Source organism: Vespula pensylvanica, chromosome 11 (assembly GCF_014466175.1).
Source record: "Vespula pensylvanica isolate Volc-1 chromosome 11, ASM1446617v1, whole genome shotgun sequence".
NCBI classification, from domain to species: Eukaryota; Metazoa; Arthropoda; class Insecta; order Hymenoptera; family Vespidae; genus Vespula; species Vespula pensylvanica.
The window spans coordinates 367,052-387,032 of NC_057695.1; the positions used below are offsets into that span (position 1 = coordinate 367,052).

At 29.6% G+C, this 19,981-nt stretch overlaps 2 protein-coding genes across 15 annotated transcripts in view; both read right to left on the reverse strand.

Moving 5' to 3' along the window:
• The window catches only part of LOC122633088 (myb-like protein X), a 3,165-nt gene extending 2,782 nt beyond the window's left edge, over positions 1 to 383 (reverse strand). For both annotated transcript variants that reach the window (XM_043820632.1, XM_043820631.1), the window contains exon 1: positions 304 to 383. The gene's annotated coding sequence lies outside the window, so the exon portion shown is untranslated. The remainder of the gene's footprint in view (positions 1 to 303) is intronic.
• A 5,827-nt stretch (positions 384 to 6,210) lies between these two features.
• The window catches only part of LOC122633081 (guanine nucleotide-binding protein G(q) subunit alpha), a 25,528-nt gene continuing 11,757 nt past the window's right edge, over positions 6,211 to 19,981 (reverse strand). Inside the window, exons 2-10 of one of the 13 annotated variants that reach the window (XM_043820602.1) lie at positions 14,709 to 14,893; positions 13,998 to 14,152; positions 12,366 to 12,494; positions 9,857 to 9,986; positions 9,600 to 9,753; positions 9,059 to 9,166; positions 7,652 to 7,759; positions 7,497 to 7,527; positions 7,094 to 7,354 (exon numbers count right to left, since the gene is read on the reverse strand). In XM_043820602.1, coding sequence (XP_043676537.1) covers positions 7,291 to 7,354; positions 7,497 to 7,527; positions 7,652 to 7,759; positions 9,059 to 9,166; positions 9,600 to 9,753; positions 9,857 to 9,986; positions 12,366 to 12,494; positions 13,998 to 14,152; positions 14,709 to 14,893 — 1,064 coding nt within the window. In that variant the 3' untranslated portion in view covers positions 7,094 to 7,290. Of the gene's footprint in view, positions 6,557 to 7,093; positions 7,355 to 7,496; positions 7,528 to 7,651; positions 7,760 to 9,058; positions 9,167 to 9,599; positions 9,754 to 9,856; positions 9,987 to 11,191; positions 11,321 to 12,365; positions 12,495 to 13,997; positions 14,153 to 14,708; positions 14,894 to 19,981 lie in introns of those variants that run through there. The other 12 variants (XM_043820603.1, XM_043820604.1, XM_043820613.1 and 9 more) reach the window with 12 other exon arrangements.

Below are 19,981 nucleotides of genomic sequence, written 5' to 3' on the forward strand. Positions count from 1 at the left end.
AAAAAAAAAGGAACGGAGAGACGACAAGAAACAAAAAGAAAAACAAAAAGTTGCTCTTAACTCTCGTAATTCGAAAAACTATTTGGGGGACTCAACGATATGGAATTAACGAAGAAGAGAAAAGAAGACAAAAGAAATAGTGAGAAAAGAAAACAAACAAGAAAGAAAAAAAAATTAATAATAATAATAATAATAATACTATTACTACTACTACTACTACTACTACTACTACTAATAATAATAATAATAATAATAATATATAAGAGATAAAAAAGAAAATTCAAATCAAAGTGGCTTACTTACCCTATTTAAAAAATGTACATGTTCCAAAGTAGGCCCTAGTTGCTGCTACTCTTTCTATATATCTCTATCTTTCTCTCTCTCTCTCTCTCTCTTTTTTTCTTTAACAATAAATTATGTACATATATATATATACATATATATATATATATATGTGTATTCACTATACGTTTCTTCTCTTTTATCTTCTATTATATTATGTGGTGTTATCACGTTACGACTGTCGAAGTAGAGAAAGAAACTACAAATGTATCGGACTCCAACGAGTTCAACACGACTCTCCACTACTGACCCCTATCACACAATAATCGATATATGGATGAAGGAAGCCCACGTATGATCGAGAGAGAGAGAGAGAGAGAGAAGAAAAAGAGAAAGAACTAGTTGAGAACTAGCATTGCTAATGTTCTTTTTTTTCTCTCTATCTATTTGTCTCTCTTTCTCTCTTTCTCTCTTTCACTGTTTCTTTTTCTATTCGATCGTTGCTGTTCGATATATTAAGAGGACATGTATTGATATACTAAAATAATAGTAATAATATTAATAATAATAATAATAATAATAATAATAATAATAATGATAATAATAGTAATAGTAGTAGTGATGATGATGATGATGATGATGATGATGATGATTTTAAATGATAATATGAACGATAAAAAAAGAAAGTATAATGAAAATTATCGATCGTCGAGATGGGAAATGATATAGATAAATCGATCGATCGATCGATCTTCGAGATGTCAATAATGGGGCGGCAAATTTAAAAATTAGAACACTTAAAAAAAATATAAAATATATATAAAATAATAATGAAACGATGATAATAATAATAATAATAATAATAATAATAATAATAATAATAAGTAATGGTAGTAATAGTAATAATAATTATAATAATAATGTTATAATAATAGTAATAATAATAGTGATAAAATGATAATGATGATAAAAAAAAAAATATAAATCGATCGATCTTCGAAGATATAATAATTATGAGCGGCAAATTTAATATGTAGACCTGAGGACTCGTATTAAATATATTACATAAATAATAATAATAATAATAATAATTATTATTATTATAATTATAATAATAATAATAACAATAATAATGAAATATAAGATACGATAATAACGACATACACATACATACGCAAACGCACATACGCACACACGCAAATCTAATTAAAAATGTTAATTATCGCCGAAAAGAAAAACGGAGAAATTCGTTCGTCTCATTGAGACATTTATTGGCGGTAAATTTGAAACGAGAACCTATTAATATATATATATATATATAAAGATAGAAAATAAAAATACTAATAATAATAACAATAATAATAACAACGACGATAAAATAATAGTAAAAAAAAAAAAAAAGTATAATGAAAAATTTCAATTATTCAACAACAAAAAATTAATTAAGAAATATAAAGATAACAAAAGAAAACGTAAAAAAAAAAAAGAAAAGAAAAAAAGGAAATGAAATTTTCTTGCTTGGCTCGTTTGAACGACGATAATGTCTGGTAAATTTAAAATGAGAACCTACCTCGACGTCCTCGTAATATGTACATAAGTACTTACATATGTACAAATGTACTTACATATGTATATGTAATATGCATGTACGTATATATGTATGTATGTATGTATGTATGTACGTATATATGTATATATGTATGTATGTATGTATGTAAGAATAGGAGGATATAGAGAGAATAGTAATATAGTTTTTGAAATATGAATGCATCGTCATCACACACACATGCATCGGTGCTACTGTCACAAACTGCGTTTATTTTTATCTTTCTCATTAATGTATATTATTTATTATAAATAAGTTAGAAACATTGATTTTTTCCTCTTCGGAGCGCTTGGTAGGTGTTTACATTTTATACACACAGAAAGAATACCCAAACGTATTTTTTATGCTTTTTCAGAAAAATGTATACTTTGTTGTTGTTGTTGTTGTTGTAGTAGTAGTTGTAGTAGTTGTTGTAGTAGTAGTAGTAGTTGTTGTTGTTTTCTTGTTCTTGTTGTTGTTGTTGTTGTTTGACAAAAATGATTTACAAATGAACTATATAGCCGCAAATATTTACGCGTTTCTCATTCTCTCTTTCTTTCTTTCTCTCACACACACTCTTTCTCTTTCTTTCTTTCTTTCTTTCTTTCTCTCTCTCTCTCTCTCTCTCTTGTTCATTTTCTCTCTTGTTCATTTTTTTTCTTTTCTCGTTATCATCCATACTTTTTTTTCTGTTTCTACTTCTGTTTTTTTCTTTTTTATTTTTCTTTTTCTTTTTTTTTTTTTTTTCTTTCTTTCACAAAATTGGGTAGACAAGAAGTAAGACCCAGCAATTAGTCCCAATCAATTTCATATTCAATTTTAAAATCAAACGTACAAACACATACATTACTTCTTCTACATACTGTATATTAGATTTCATACATTTCATTTTTTCATTTCATACATTTCATTCTCTCTTGTTCTCTCTTTCATACATACACACATTTTTTCTTTCTTTCTTTCTTTCTTTCCAACATATATTGTACATACATACTATGAACATTCACACCCCTTATACATAACTCTCTTTCTTTCTCACTCTCACTCTCTCTTTCTATATCTCTTTTTCTCTCTTTCTTCGCTCAATTTAACTTCTTCTTTTTCATTTATCGAGCTTACCCCTTTTCTCATGCCATTCATCTCACTCACCCACCCTTCGTCGATCCTCAAATTTGTCATTATCATTCATAATCCAATATCTTGAAATTCCTCACAACTACCAAAATGTGTTTTGGGCCTGCTTTCAATTTTCAATTTTAAAATACATACATAATCATTATCCTGTCTTAACAACATACAATCATATTTCAATCGTATCATGCACTCTCACTGAAAACCAAGCAGTATTATTATTATTATTATTATTATTATTAATTATTATTAATTATTATTAATTATTATAGTTATTATTATTATTATTATTATTATTTATTATTATTAATTATTAATTATTATTCATTACTCATTATTATTATTATTTTATATTATTTGTTGTTATCTCTTAATATTATAGTTTTATTTAATGTATTTATATATTTATCTCTCATATAAACTCAGTGTGTTTCTCAACCAGGGTAGGTATGACATATGCTGCCCGTGTAGATGTGCAAGTGTATGATGTTGTGTACATGTATCTCTTCCTCTCTCTCTCTCTCTCTCTCTCTCTCTCTCTCTCTCTCTCTCTCTCACTCTCTCTCTTTCTCTCTTGTTCAATCTTTGCAATATCAGCACAGTGCCGGAATTTGGCGTTCAGTCTGCTTTAATGGTCTCCGAACACCGCACTCACTCACTCACACACACATACACACATACACATATACATACACGAACAAAGAAACGAACAAACAAACAAACAAACAAGCAAACCTTCTCTCATTCTTTCATTCTCACCATTCAATCAAGACCGTAAAGATTTTTTTCTTTCTTTCTTTGTTTCTTTTTTTTTTATTTTTTTATTATTTTCTTTTTTTTTTTTTTTCAATCGATGCAAGTACTCTCTAAGTTCGCCGCTCGTTAGCACAATTTATTTATTTATTTACTTATTTATTTATTTGTTTATTTACTTACTTCTTTTTTATCTCTTTCTCTCTCTCTCTCTCTCTCTTTCTATTTTTCTCTCTTTTTCTCTCTCACTCTTTCACTCGCTTCTCATCTCACTCTTATTTTTTGGTTTCGTTATCCTTTCTCTCTCATCCTCTCTCTCTCTCTCTCTCTCTCTTTCTTTCTTTCTCCCTCTTCCTTTAAAATTTTTAATAAAGGACGGTAAACTTGATGTAGTGCCGTCGTGAAAGATAAGAAACGATAATGAAGATTCATGAGTAGAAGAAGAAGAAGAAGAAGAAAAAGAAGAAGAAGTAGAAGAAGAAGTAGAAAAAGAAGAAGATGGTGCCGTCGATCGAGAGCCGTTAGAGAATACAAGCAAAGTGTTGGGCAGCGCGATTGACCAATTGCGGACAAACGCAGGCAGTGAGCAGTTCATAATACATACGTACACTGTATATAATGTGGATACGAAGCGCGATGCCAGGGACACGAATCTTTAAGGATTACGTGTCCCTTGCCACGCGATCAATTATGCTGTTGTGCCTCGATTAAGGGCTAGGGCCGAGCATCGTTAACAAACAGGACGATAACACGATTTCAATTTTTTCATTTCGTGTGTGTGCCTTTAATTTTATTCGTTCGTTCGTTTATTCATTTATCCATTCGTTTGTTTAATTATTTCATTATTTATTTAGTTATTTATCTATTTAATTAATTCATTCATTTATTTATTTATTTATCTATTTATTTATTTATTTATTCATTCATTCATTCATTTATTTATGTAGATATTGTATATGGAATTCACTTTGCATGGACGCATAACACCGATAATGACAACTTCATACTTCGATGAGGCTACAACACGACATGATCAAAATCATGTTGGTCGTTGTCCATGTCGAGCAATGTCCTTTCTTATCTTTTCTTATTTACTTTTGCTTTTGTTTGTTTGTTTTTGTTTCTTTGCTGCAGCCCTTGCACCAACGTGCACACAGCCTATTTTTTTCATTTTATTATTATTATTATTATTATTATTATTATTTATTATTATTATTTATTATTATTATATATATATATAAATATATATATATATATATATGTATATACCAGAGATGAAAGATAGCAGGATCATCGACTGCCAGCTTTCGTCTCCTAAATTACCTAAAGTCACATCAAAACAGATGCTGTTTCCTATGGATCCTTTATCAATTTTTTTTTTTTTTCTTTTCTTCTTTCCTCTGTCTGTCTGTGTGTTTCTTAATGCGAAAGGGGTGGGAAGTAGTTCATTCGTTACTTTTTCTTAAGCTTCGCTTTGCTTTGCTTTGCTTTTCTTTTCTTTTCTTTTCTTCATTCATTCGTTGCATACTCTATTACATTCCTACCGTTCCTTTCTTACTATTCTCTTCTCTTTTCTTCTAACTTTTTGTCTTGTTCCCTCCATTCCAGTTCCTCTTTCTTTCTTCTTGTCGTTTCCTTCTTTCTTCCTTCCTTCATCGCTCCCCTCTGTCCCTTACAACTACCCTTTTTCTCTATGTTTCATTTACCTCTCATTTTTCTCCCCCTTTGTTTTTAATATATTATATGTAACAATATTTATACGATTAAAATCGTGAATTCGAGTCACATGCAGAAAAAACTCTTAGTCGTTTCTGGCACAGATATTTCTTTTTTGTTTTCTTTTCTTACAAAAAAAAAAAAAAAAAAGAAAGAGAGAGAGAGAGAGAAAAAGAGAGAGAGAGAGAGAGAGAAAAAATCAGAAAAAAAAATAGAAAAAAAAAGAAGAAATAAACACTTTGGCTTTTTGCATCTAACGAAGGACTCTGCGATAAAAACACACCCACACTAGTAAATGGCACTAGGAATCGCTCTCTCACTTGTGTGTCACCGGCTCTATCTGCGATTTGAAAAAAAGCATTCTTTCCTTTTGTTTTCCTTCTTGATATCCTCTTCCTTTTCGCCACTTGCTCCTCCTCATCCTTTGCCTTGACTTTGGTCCGTCCTTTCTTCTTTGCTCCTTCCTTGCAAATCCCAACTTTATATTTGGGATTAAACACTTGGACAGATTTTAACGCGAGCACGGCTGCGTTTTTTAAAATCCTTTAGACGTTTTCCTTCTAATATTTCTTGTTCATTTGTTTATCTCATTATATAAAAATCAGACGATGACAGCGCGGTCAGCGCAGCATAATCGACTAAACTAAGCTATAAAAGGTAACAAATTCAACAAATGGAGTACGAAACTAAATCAGTTTGTTGGTATTGACAGTGAGAAGGTTTTAGTAAAGAACGTATAACGCTCAGATTTAGGTCCGTCTTTGTTTGTCTCGCTGGTAGTTCCATCGTATTACATATTTTTATTAGCTAAAGTTGGTACTTCTTGAGATGGAACTGCGATGCTTCATCGATGGCACCACAAAATAGTTATTGTTTATTCCATGTCTCCCTTCCGTATCATTTTCCCTGCTCTTGTTGTCGTTTAACAGTGTCTATACCGCAATACTTTGGTTAAGATGTTAAAGTAGTAGTAGTCAACGTCACTCCAATATAGATATCTTCTCATCTAGACCAGATTATATTCCTTTAGATTAGATTGCAAGATAGTATCCTTCACCGCTGCAAATACAAATCTGATGTTCTCCGTATCTGTCAAAAAAGAAATTATGATTATTATATTATCGGTATTAATATTCAAGAATGTACTTCTTTTCTTCGCTTTGCAAACCATGTTATTTGCATAGATAATGAAAAACCAACTGACATATACCATTTTAAGCATAAAGAACAAAACACTTACCACGAAAAGAAAATGTAGTTAGAGCACATGCAACCCAGAATATTTCTTCGTTAATATAATAAAAGCCCATGTATCACATAATTAATAATATCGCATATTCTTTTTTTTTCTTTTTTTTTTTTGCAAAATGCGTCCGCTCGCATGCATAAATTGCCAAAAGTTCACTGCTTTATTTAATTTTAACAATGAAAGTAATCAAAGAAGACAAAGTGTTTGGATATGTTACAAACGATGAGAAGTATATCGTGTTTTGTATACATGCAAGTAATAATATCTTGAGATAATACTTAACGTTAAAGGAGGTAACATTGTAATAGTATATAATTGAAAAAGGAAATGGAGATTGACATTCTTATTGCACTTTAAACAAAGAAACAAGTTCGATCTATCATTTGACTCTATAATATATTAATGAATTCGCATGAGAAGATAAACATAATGTAAAAAATCTGGACACATATTTGATAAGTAGTAGAAGCAATTTAACGTGTAAGAGACAAAAAATCACTTATGACACATTGTATATAATAAAATGTAATTGAAAAAATTCGTCCATAGGCCATATTAGGCGAGATTGAATTCCTTAAGAGCACTCTGCATAATTGTATCCTTTACGGCACAGAACACAAGCTTGATATTTTCCGTATCTGTTATATGATTCCGATCACAAGCAGCATGCAATTATAACAATCAGATTATTTCCTCGGTTAGTTTTTTTTTTTCCCCATAAAGCCAAAAAAAAAATTTAATTCAATATGAAAACTTAATAATAATATTAAATTTACACACCTCTGATAGAAGGATGCAGGCAAGATACACGCTACAGCACACAACATTCCCAAAAGCAATATTACGAGGCATACGTATAAGAGATATACAATGAAAAATATATAATTATATATATATATATATATTTTGCCATAACAACTTTTAATGTTTCCTACCTGTGGCACATGTGAAGTGAGAATAAATAATCTTCTCACTATCTGGATTTAGATCGACAAACATCCTTAGAATAAATTCTCTAGCAGCTATGGCGTCTCTTTGTGGGCCTGTGAAATTTACAGCAAGCAAATAGGCTGAAATATTACTTCTACATTTTCGGAAAGCAAAAAGATTTATGGTTAATTAAGGTGACTCAATCATTAGTGATATATTATATATGTAGAATTAATAAATTAGTGAAAATAATATTACTTTTGAATCGTTTTAATATTTAGTTTGAGATTGAGTATAGAATACTGAGATTGAGAATGTGTATGAAAAAGAAAAAAGGGGAAAAAAAAAAGAAAGAAAAAATTTATTAACAAATGATAGATTATTTTATATGTCTGTATGGAATGTATGTTTATGCGATAAGTCTTTTTCTCTTTTTTTTCTCTTTTTTTTTTTTTTTTTTTTTTTTTTTTTTTTTTTTTTTTTTATACCACAGACCTTTTTGCTATAAATATAATCATGAAGTCGTATAAATAATATTTCTTTAAAAAAAATGAGCTATAACGTTATATATGTACCAAATAGAGATAAAAGAATCCTGTAGAATGCGTAGAAGTTCTTAACGACGATGATATAAATGGTGAATATTCTAGTATTAAATACAATAGTATTACAATAGAGGGGGAATTTTAATAAAATAATTAAGTTTGCTTAAATCCAATATATATGTGTTCCAAGGGTAGCTTATCTAATTAGTTGCAGCATACGTCAAAGAAGCCTTTCGAAAGCACCAGTAATAAGCTAAATATCTTACATAAAGGTGATAAATACTTTTATATGTCTTAAGTAACTAAGATAAAAAATATATGTATATAAGATGTCTGTAAAAATATATATGTATTCGTATACGTGTTTGTCTATTTGTCTGTCTATGTTGGGTTGTGTTGTGTTGTGTATGTGTGTGTCTCGTAATGCGAAATTCTTCGTTCACTGTGGACAAGTGGTTCAAGTCGATGAAAAATTTTGTACTCCAAACTCCGGCTCAAAGATACATGTATGCACTTAGAATATTTGATTCTGTATTAATTCTACGTAATACAAATCACGAATGAGATATTAGTTATTAAGTAAAATCAAGACACAGAGGAGAGAGATAGAGATTTTGGTATATATTATTAATATGGAAAAGAGATATAGATAATATAGTGCGCCTTATATATATATATATATATATCTATATATATATATATATATATATATATATATATATATATATATATAGATTCTCTTGTGCCAAAAAGGGGAAAGCTTTATATAACTGCATGTTTTACGATTACTGGGTCAATTGAAAAAATTGCTACGAGAAACTTGCTACAAAACAATTTTTGGCCAGGACAAGTTGTACTTAAACAGACCTGTCGCACACGTGAAGTGAGAGTAGCACATGCGGTCAGGATCAGGATTCGAATTGAGATAGACCTTTAAGATGAATTCCCTGGCCGGTACATCTTGTTGCTTTGGGCCTATACCATAAAACTTATTGATTGTCTAATAAAATGATGTACGCACTCTATGTACCAAGTAATACGTATCAACATATAATATTATAGAGAATTTACTTTTCTTATTTGGCAAATGTCCATACTCATCTCTATCGTATAGCATTCCTAGAAACTCTTTCTAAACATATACTAATTTCATCAAATATTTTTCTTGTTGAATTAAAATAAAGAATAATACATATAAAGGTAGGTGGTTACTGTTTTTCTAATACAATTAAAGTATCAAAAATCCTTGTGTCTTTGACATGGTGTGTAGTATTTCACAACATTCATCGTGTATGTGTGTATATGTGTGTGTGTGTGTGTGTGTATATATATATATATATACGTATATATATATATTTATGTACTAATAATTTCAGGAGATGAAGAAAATATAAATAACCTGACTTACCATCATATTCAGGAAAATAATCCACCAGATGAGAATACATTATTTTCTCTTCGAGTAGATCTTTTTTATTTAGGAACAAAATAACGGAAGAGTGTTGAAACCAGGGATATGTTATAATTGTTTTGAAGAGCGCCTTACTTTCTTCCATTCGATTCTAGAAAACAAATATATGTATGTATATTTTAAATAAAATTCATTAATCAACAAATACGTATATCTATTATCATGAAATATTTACATATCGTTATCTTTTTTACCTCGTTTTCCGATTCGAATAAAATTTGATCGTATTCACTTAAAGCTACTAAAAATATAATGGAAGTGACGTTCTCAAAACAGTGAATCCATTTTCTTCTTTCCGATCTCTGTCCACCTACATCTACCATCCTGCAAAATATCATTAAACAAATTAGAACCACTCTTCGATACTTAAAATGATATATACTGCATTTATGTGTATGTATATATATATATAAAAAAAAAATATATAAAAAAAAAAATTATCTACGTAATCATGTATATGTATAATTCTCATCATAGTAAAACAATCAACACGAATATCGATACAATTTACTAACATACAAGTAACACTGTGCGAAGAGATCATTAAAGATTAGAAAAGAGGCATGCCTGTAGTGTTTGTGTTAAAGGAAAAACATGAATATATTGAAAATTACAGCATGCATACGAGAGATCCCGCTTAAGTGATGTGCAAAAAGAGAGTACGATTCTTTAATTCAATCTTTTCTTATATTCGATGCATGAGAAAGAAAATGAGAGATTATAGAAGAAAAAAAAATTCAACCAGTCAAGGGAATTAGCAAAATGCACAGAAGAAAAGAAAAAAGAATATTCTTTATTGAATCGTGCTGACTCGTATACATCATAAATAACGAAGCAACGATCTCTCTGTACATTTTTAAAAAGAACACTGAACGCACAACACAAAACAGCCATATTGCGAACTAATATTATATAGCGCTTACTACACATTTTCTTTTCTTTCTTTTTATTTTTTTTTTTTTTTGAAACTCGTACTTTGTAGATTGATTTTATCCCTTTGCTGTAAAATATATCGCAATGAAATGGAAAAACAAAAGATCTTGAAGAAATAAATGAAAAAATAAAAAGTTAAATATAAGTATAAAAATATTCTGTGAACAAAATTCTGAAAAAAAAAAACAAAAAAAAAAAAAGAAAAAGAAAAATGTAACCCATAACAACGTGTGTGTGTGTGTGTGTGTGTATATATATGTGTGTAATACCTGAGTCAAAAATTAAAAAAAAAAGAATCCTTTTTAAATAAATGTGTATATAAAAATATCAGAATTGTGTAATATATATAATATATATATACATTTTTTTAATATATATATTATATATACAAATATATACATACATATATATATATATATATGTATAAAATACATACGTATGTAATACAACATACGTACGTACACACGCATACATATACATACATATATATACACATATACTGTAAAATACTTTGTACTAATTATAAATTAGAATAAAATAAATAAAAAAAATATTAAATAAAAAATATTATATACATATATATTTTGCGTTAGTACCTAAATATGATGGAGTCCAGATCAAATGGATATTCTATAATGCCGGTAGTGGGAGCTCGAGCCCGAAGAATATCTTGCTCGGTAGGAAGAAAATCAGGCTTTTCAATACGTTCTAGGTCACTAAGATAACTGTAAAAACAAACGAAGCAACAGTCTGACACAGTGCATGCCATGCAAATATACATACATACATATATATATACATATATATATATATATAAATATACATACATACATACATGCATATATATATATATATAAAACAATAAAAATAAAAATAAAAAAGAATGTAACAATAAGAGAGGAAGAAGAAAAAAACCATCGTCGAATAACAATTTACTAACAACTTATTTTGTATTAAAATTATTATGATTATTATGATTATGATTATTATTATTATTATTATTATTATTATTATTATTATTATTATTATTATTATCATCATCATCATCATTATTATTATCCTTGTCAAATTCGTCCTGCAAGTAGAAAAGAAAAAGAAGAATAAGTAGAAGAAGAAGAAGAAAGGAAAAAATAAAAAAAAGAGAGAAATCCTCGAACGTGATTGGACGGTTCCTGAAGTAAAAGAAAAAAAGAAAAAAATAAATAAACAGAAAAAATAAATTGTCCCACCTTACCCTAGCAACCCTGATAAAAATAGACCGAGACGATAACGCAAATATTGCTATTAAAAATGGGTAATGAGGGAGATGTAGAAAGGGCTGTGGGTATGTTGCTATTGGATAAAAAAGAAAAGAGGGAGAGAAAACCAAAAAGAAAGAAAGAGAGAGAGAACGAGAGAGAAAGAGAGAGAGAGAGAGAGAGAGAGAGAAAGAAAGAGACAGATAGAAAGACAGAAAGAAAATGAGATAGAACTATTCAACGAATTACGAGTCCCATGGTGTAGTGGTGTATAAAGTTGCACGATTAGTAAAGTTGCAAAATGGATGCAGACACAATGCAGAGAGAGAGAGAGAGAGAGAGAGAGAGAGACAGAGAGAGAGAGAGAGAGAGAGACAGAGAGAGGGATGAATAGTAGGATTGTACAGCGAAAGAGATAGACAGAGTATGTGTGTGTGTGTGTGTGTGTGAGAGAGAGAGAGAGAATAAGACAGCAAATAGTTGGCAGGCACACAGGCAGCTTCATCCTTTCGTCGCACAACAAGAGACATACCTAAATCGGATCTCTTCCAAGTCAAAAGGATACTCAATTATACCGGTAGTAGGTACTCTCACACGAAGTATGTCCTGTTCTGTAGGGAGATAGTTTGGCGCCGCAACTCGATCTATCTCCATTAGGTAACTGAAACATCGTGTTCTCAATACCTAATGCCGTGTGGAGAGGAGAGAGCGATCGTCCAAAAAAAAAGGAGAAAGAGAGAGAGAGAGAGAGAGAGAGAGAGAGAGAACAAATGGGTGTAATAGAAAAAGTAAATAAGTAAATAATATTAATGGAAAATTTTTAATCAAGAAAAAAAAGAAACGAAGAACGAAATTAAAAAAAAAAAAGACAGATATATAGATAGATCGATAGATAGATAGATAAGATTATTAATCGTGCTATGCGACGGAACGATTATCGATCGATCGATCGATCGATCGATCGATCGAGACAGACAGAGACAGAGAGAAAGAGAGAAATTACAAATTTTTGGGACCTTATTTTTTCTTATGTATATACGTATAAATATACATATTTATACGGATATTATTAATACGGTTTTATGATAAAACATCTTCCTTGATATACCTAAGAATGAGAAAAAAGAAACAAAAGAATAATTAACGAGGAAACACTTTTCTTCTCAAAGATTTGATAATTAACCTGCAAAACGTTTCAACTTGAATCGCACGAGGAAGAGAGAGAGGGAGGAGAGAGGGAGGGAGGGGGAGAGAGAGAGAGATAGATAGATAGAGAGAGAGAGAGAGAGAGAGAGAGAGAGAGAGAGAGAGAGAGAGAGTAGGGATAATGATCGACTTTAATTCTCATTTCTGCCGCTACAATTTAAAATGGCGTGCCTGTCCACGCGGCAGAACGTAATACACATCTCATACACTACGCGCGCACGTGTATGTGTGTACACTATTATATATGTATATATAAAAAAGTTTGAAATCGGTAATTGTATCACTTGAAAATAATAACAATTATTATAATAATAATAATAATTATTATTATTATTACCAAGTTTTATAATAACAATAAAAAAGAATGTAAAGAATGATATATATAATATATATATATATCGCTGTTATGTTATAGTTAATTATCATCGCTTGGAAATAATAATAATAATTATTATTATTATCGAGTTTTATAAGAATAAAAAAGAATTTAAAGAATGATGAATTTACGATCGTGTATATGTGTGTGCGCGTTAATGAATGATTCGAATCGAAATAATGAATTAAATGTCGGGTGGTAATAGTTACCGGTCGAGTAGGCCGCCATTTTTTTTTCTAATTCCTTTTTTATTCATCTATTAAGTAATCATCATTTTCTCTTTCCTTTCCCTTTCTTTCATATTTCTTTTCTTTCTCCCTCCTTTATTAAATTGAACAGTGACTTTCTTTTCCTTTTTATTTTTACTCACGATTTCAACATGGATTCAAACGTAATTCGAATACAACTACTACCTGAGAAAGTGAGAGAGAGAGAGAGAGAGAGAGAGAGAGAGAGAGAGAGAGAGAGAGAGAGAAGAGATAGGAAAGAAAATGGAAGAAATTGAGGACTTTGGATGATGATTTTTGTTGTTTTTTAAAGAGAGAAAAAAAAGAAAAACCAAAAAAGAACAAAGATACCCACTACTTAGCAGAGTCTGTTAGTTGATACTCTCGTCTGCGATCATAACACTCTTGGATTCCGGCGTCTGCCCATAAGTCCTTGATCGCTTCAACATATGGACTTTCGAATGTCGTGACCGTCTCAAAGTCGACTGCTCTCACGAGTTCCGCTTTTTCCTGGATTAAAAAAAATAAAAAAATAAAAAATAAAAAATAAAAAATAAAAAAACAATAAAGGAAGATGAGAAAATAGACGACGATAATATGAGATACACGATATATACACATACCACCTACACGTATTATATATATATATATATATATATATATATATATATATACGCGAACATGTGTGTGTGTGTAATTAATATAAATTTAGATTAAAAAATGAGAGAAATGTTTCGAGGTTAGGTTAATCGAATGTGTATGTGTGTGTATGTGTGTTAATTATATATGTAACGAATGCAAATTTGGTTAGAATGAGATAATTTTTGAAGTTATATCAATCTAGATTTTTGGATATTAATTATATTATATCGGATTGTTATTAAAGTTAGTAGATGATTAGACAAAATTATAATTAATATATATATACATATATATATATATATATATATATATATATATATACGTACGTATGTATGTACGAATATATACTATATAATTTGAAGTATATTAAAGGAAATGTCGAAGGTTATAAGTTTGATCGATTGTCAGAGATAATAATACTAACTATATTCGATGATTCCGCGTACTCGATCTTGAGTAGTTCCATCGCTCGTATCATCGACTGCATCGCCATGAATATGTTTTGGTAGACCAGCTTGATGAATCCTCTTTTATCTTCGTCCGAGTAACCGGAGCCGTGAATAATTCTCATCTGTTTGATGAACGTGGATTTTCCCGATTCACCAGTACCTACGACATTTTCAAAAGAAAAAGAAATAAATAAATGAATGAATGAATGAATGAATGAATGAATGAATGAATGAAGGAACGAATGAACGAACGAACGAACGAACGAACGAACGAACGAACGAACGAACGAACGAACGAACGAACGAACGAACGAACGAATAAATGAAATAATGAATAAATAGATAAAACGAAAAGGAGATTAAATTATTTTATAGTGTTACGATATATACAAATATAAAAAAAAAAAAAAATATTTGGAATTAAAATCCGAGTACATATTATACGAGATCAAATTAATTCTGTTTCTTTTTTCTTTTCTTCTCCCCTTAATTATCATCCATCTTTCTTTTTTTTTTTTTTTTTAATCGTTACTATCATTACTTTTCTCTGTTATTTTTCTGTCTCTTAATCGTCGTCGAATTTTTATTATTATTGTTGTTATTATTATTATTATTATTATTATTATTATTATTATTATTATTATTATTATTATTATTACTTTTTTTACTCCCTTCCTTTTCTTTTTCTTTTTTATCTTATCTTATCTCACAAATACACTTGCAACCGATTGATCTTAATTAATAGATGAATTTATGACTCCTATTCATACGCACCATAAAGCAAGCGTCGCTAATGGACCTGTACATAGATACGCATATACGCACAAACACACATACGTATAATCTTTTTCTCTGTTCATTGGACTAAGAGAATGGATTATTATCGATGATCATCTAGTTACATACACATACATCTATGTATTTAACGCGTATACGTGTACGTATTGATACAATTAAATATATCTATATAAAAAATCGTTCTAAATCCTTGGAAAATCTTATTCAAGTATATTCAATCTATAAAAGTATTCTTGGTATACTTATCTCCGATTAAAATAGAATTTCTTTTTTATTAAATCGATTTTATATAAATCTGATAATAATAATAAGAAGAAGGAGAAAATCATTTCAGATAATTTTTAATAAATAATAAAGTATAATCAGATATAAAAAATGAATTTTCCGATTTCGTCGTTCTGTTTCACCGATGTAAATTTTTATTTTCATTATTTTTTTTTTCTTAAATAAATAATAAAAGTAATAAAATATAGATACACACACACACACACACACACATATATATATATATATAATAATTAATGTTCTCATAAAATCGTTGTTCTGTTTTACCGACGGAAATGCGAGTAAACGAAACTTATAAACGCTCGAAATAATGTCAAGTGCAAAATTGAGTAGCAGCCATCATCGGTGAAAAATGGAGGATGGAGGGTGAAGGGTGAAGGGACAGGGATAAGGGTGGTGACCCCAATTACAATAGTCATCGCATTAAGAAAGGCTAGCAATACTCGACGAAAATGACTTTTGTAAGTCTTCTCTTTGAAGTTCAGCACAATGGCGGCGACCTGATATGCCAGCAGCCATGTCGAATGTATAGAAAAAAAGAAGATTTAAAAAAAAAATAATAACAATAATAAAAAGGAAAGAAGAAAAAAAAAACGAAACACGATTAAGATCTTCTAGACTAATTCTAAAAATTTCGAAATGATTTTAAAAGTCAATTACATTTTTTTTTTTTTTTTCGAGAACTTTTTATAGCTTGTAAATTGTAGTTATAGGTTCTGTAGTTTCTTCTTAATATGAAGAAAAAAAAAAAAAAAAAAAAAAAAAAAAAAAAAAAAAAAATGATTTAAAAGATCTCTCTAAAAAGAGCAATCGTTTTTTAAAATCGTTTAGAAACTTTTGGTCCCACCCTGGCATACACATATTACTCGCTTATACACACATCAATATGTAAGATCAGGATTAGATTTCTTAGAAAATTTCTTGGCACGCGTGTCTTCGACTTCGAATGAATGAAAATAAAGTAACCGATGAGACTTTACTTTTGTTAATCACTGGTATTTATAGTAATAGCGTATAAAATTTTACTCCAAGAAAAGGGGTTAAGAGGAAAAGAGCGAGGTGTTCTCGGTAAACACGCGACTAACATGACGAATGCGACTTCTACAAGGTGGGCCAAAAAAAAAAAACCCCCGTTCATAGATAGAGAAAAAAATATTAATGTTTACTTGTCATGTAAACGTATGTGACAAAATAAAAAAGAAATTAGAAGTAAAAATTGTAAATATTTTTTTCAGCTAACTTATTTATAAAAATTAACATGTGAATAATTATATATGTATATATATATGTGTAGGTATATATTTTTTTCATTCACTAAATTTTTTATTTAATTACTTAATTACATGAAGAATACATATATATATATATGTATGTATGTATGTATGTATGTATGTATGTATGTATGTATGCATATTATACAGTCGAATGAATTTAATTTTGAAAAAATTGTCATAGAAAATTGTCACGACCACACTTTAGATAATATCATGGCGCTCGAGCTCAAAGAGAGCGACATCAAATTAAAAGCTAGTCGTATAATTATCGTTGCTCCGATCAAGTACATACATATACATTACTACTAAGTGAATCATATACATACATACATATGTACGTGCATCATTAAGTTATATCGCTGACGCTCTTAAAGCACGAACAGAGAACATGTTTGGAATTAGAATTTCTTGGAAACAAATCTTAACTTTAAAATCCTCTTTTTCCTTTTTTTTTAATAATAATCATAATAATATTAATAATACTGATAATATTATTATTATTATTAAAAAAAGATAATTTAAAAAGTTGACAAATATTTTTTTCCCGAATACTTTTTTACCTATTTTCTTTTTTTTTTATATTCTTTTTTCTATTTACTTATCTTTTTCTGTTTTTTCTTTTCTTTTCTTTTCTTTTCTTTTTTTTTTTTTTTTTTACAACAAAACAGATGAATACCAAGCACACCATTCTAATATTCTATTATAATTTCAAATGCAATTGAAATACCCGTAAGAAAATCTCATGGGTCTTCTTAATCTCTCTTTCCATCGCGTGCTCGGTAAAACCGGATTAATATATCTCACATACACGCACACATACATATACATACACACATCACGTGTATTCTCGTCCCTGTCGACACATTACGCGTACGAAACATAACTAGTGCCTTCGTTTTATATAGCTACGAACCATGCTACGTTAACGTGAGTAGTAACGATCGTGAATTCGAGATTTCAAAAAGATTTCAAAATTCGTACGAAATCGACGCCATTTTGATAAGTAAACGATTATCGACCAATCATTTTGAATTACAAGTCACGTGACACTTCTCGATTGAAAGATTGACAAAATAAAATAAAATAAAATAAAATAAAATAAAATAAAAGAAAAGAAAAATAGGAAAGACAGAAAAAGAAATTGTTCTCGAAGTATCGTCATTTTCCGCCATTTTCTTGTTTTTTAACAACAATGCACGTAATCAACAAAATTATCTATGGAACAAAACTAAAGAAATATATGATTCTTCACGATAGTGCCTAGATCTTTTTTCGTATCATTTTTTCTTTTTCGTTCTGTAATATAAAAAATACTTCTTCTTTTTTTTTCTTCTTCTTTTATAATACCATCGTACAGAATTTAACAAAGATTATTTGTCTTTAAAATAAATCAGTTTTTTAGTACTTTCTCCGCCATTTTGTTTATCGACGTTATTGTATTGGGCACAATTCATCAAGAACATGAACAATTGGCAAAGAAATTATTATGGACAAAAAAAAAAAAGAAAAAATGAATTAAAATAATTCTGAAGGAATGGAAAGCATGCATCTTGAGGGTTTACAAGTACACGTCAAAAGTCACGAAGCGTCAGCACAGTCATCAGCATCTCTCTCTTTTTTCTCTTTCTCCTTTCCCCTTTCTCTCTCTTTCTCTTTTTCTTTCTATCTACCTATCTCACTTTCTCTCTTACTTTCGCAAAATCATGAATGAAAACGGGCGAACGGCCAGAGTCTGCTTTACGTACGCGGTACCATTTAAAAATGTATACGTATATACGTACTTACGTACACACACACATACATGCATGCATACATACAAAAGAGGAAGTCGAAAGAAATTTTGAATGGAAAAAAACACTTCCGGGAATCTGTTTGCATCTCGAATAAAACGAAATCTATCATGACTAAACAAAAATTACGATGATCGGTTGAAGAGATTTTGTTATATAAATCGGTTACGAAATTAATGATTTATGATAAAAAAAACAAACGAAAAGAGAATAGAAACGGAAAAAAATTGATTTTACGTGCGTGTAAGGAAATCTAAGAAAATTACTCCCCCCCTCCCCCCCACACACACACATATGAATAATTTATGAATAAAATTTCATAAATTAAAAATATAGAAAAAAAAATGAAAAAATGAGAACCACTGACAATTTCTTCATTTATCGTAACGATATTGAAAACATATTTTACATTGTTGTAATCACACAACATTTATATATGCGATATTGAAATAATTGAAAGTAAAGAGAAATGAGAGGTTGAGAACCACTTAAGATTCGTTCTACGAATCGAAATAATTATTACACGTTATAATTACAGTGTTAAAATATAGAGGGCGTGGTCCGAGAGTCCCTAGACGGAATGAAAAGTTCCTAGGCGACATTACGGAAACGATTGTAAACTCCTTTATTATACTTTTCATCAATTTTCTAATCCAATATCTTTCCCTTTTCTATTCTTTTCTCTTCTTATCTCAAATCGTAAAACTACGAAAACGTTCGACAAGTATCTGTTCGAACAAGTACGTAACTACCTTACGTACGATATATGTACGTAATCGATTTTTAAAATGATCTAGGAACTTTTCGATGGATAGTACTTGGCCACCCCTTCATCCCTCTTCTCTCATCCACCTACCTAGGGGGAATTATTACGGAGACCAACCAACCCTGTTGTCACGTATATATAAATGATTAAAATAAGAGAGGGATTGAGAACCTTCGAAATATTTATTCGTACAATGAAAGAACTTAAACGTTAATCATACTGTTAAAATACATAAATGATTGAAATAATTTAAAAGCGAAAGAAAAAAATAGATAGAGATCGATAGATAGATAGATAGATAGAGATAGAGATAGAGAGAGAGAGAGAGAGAGAGA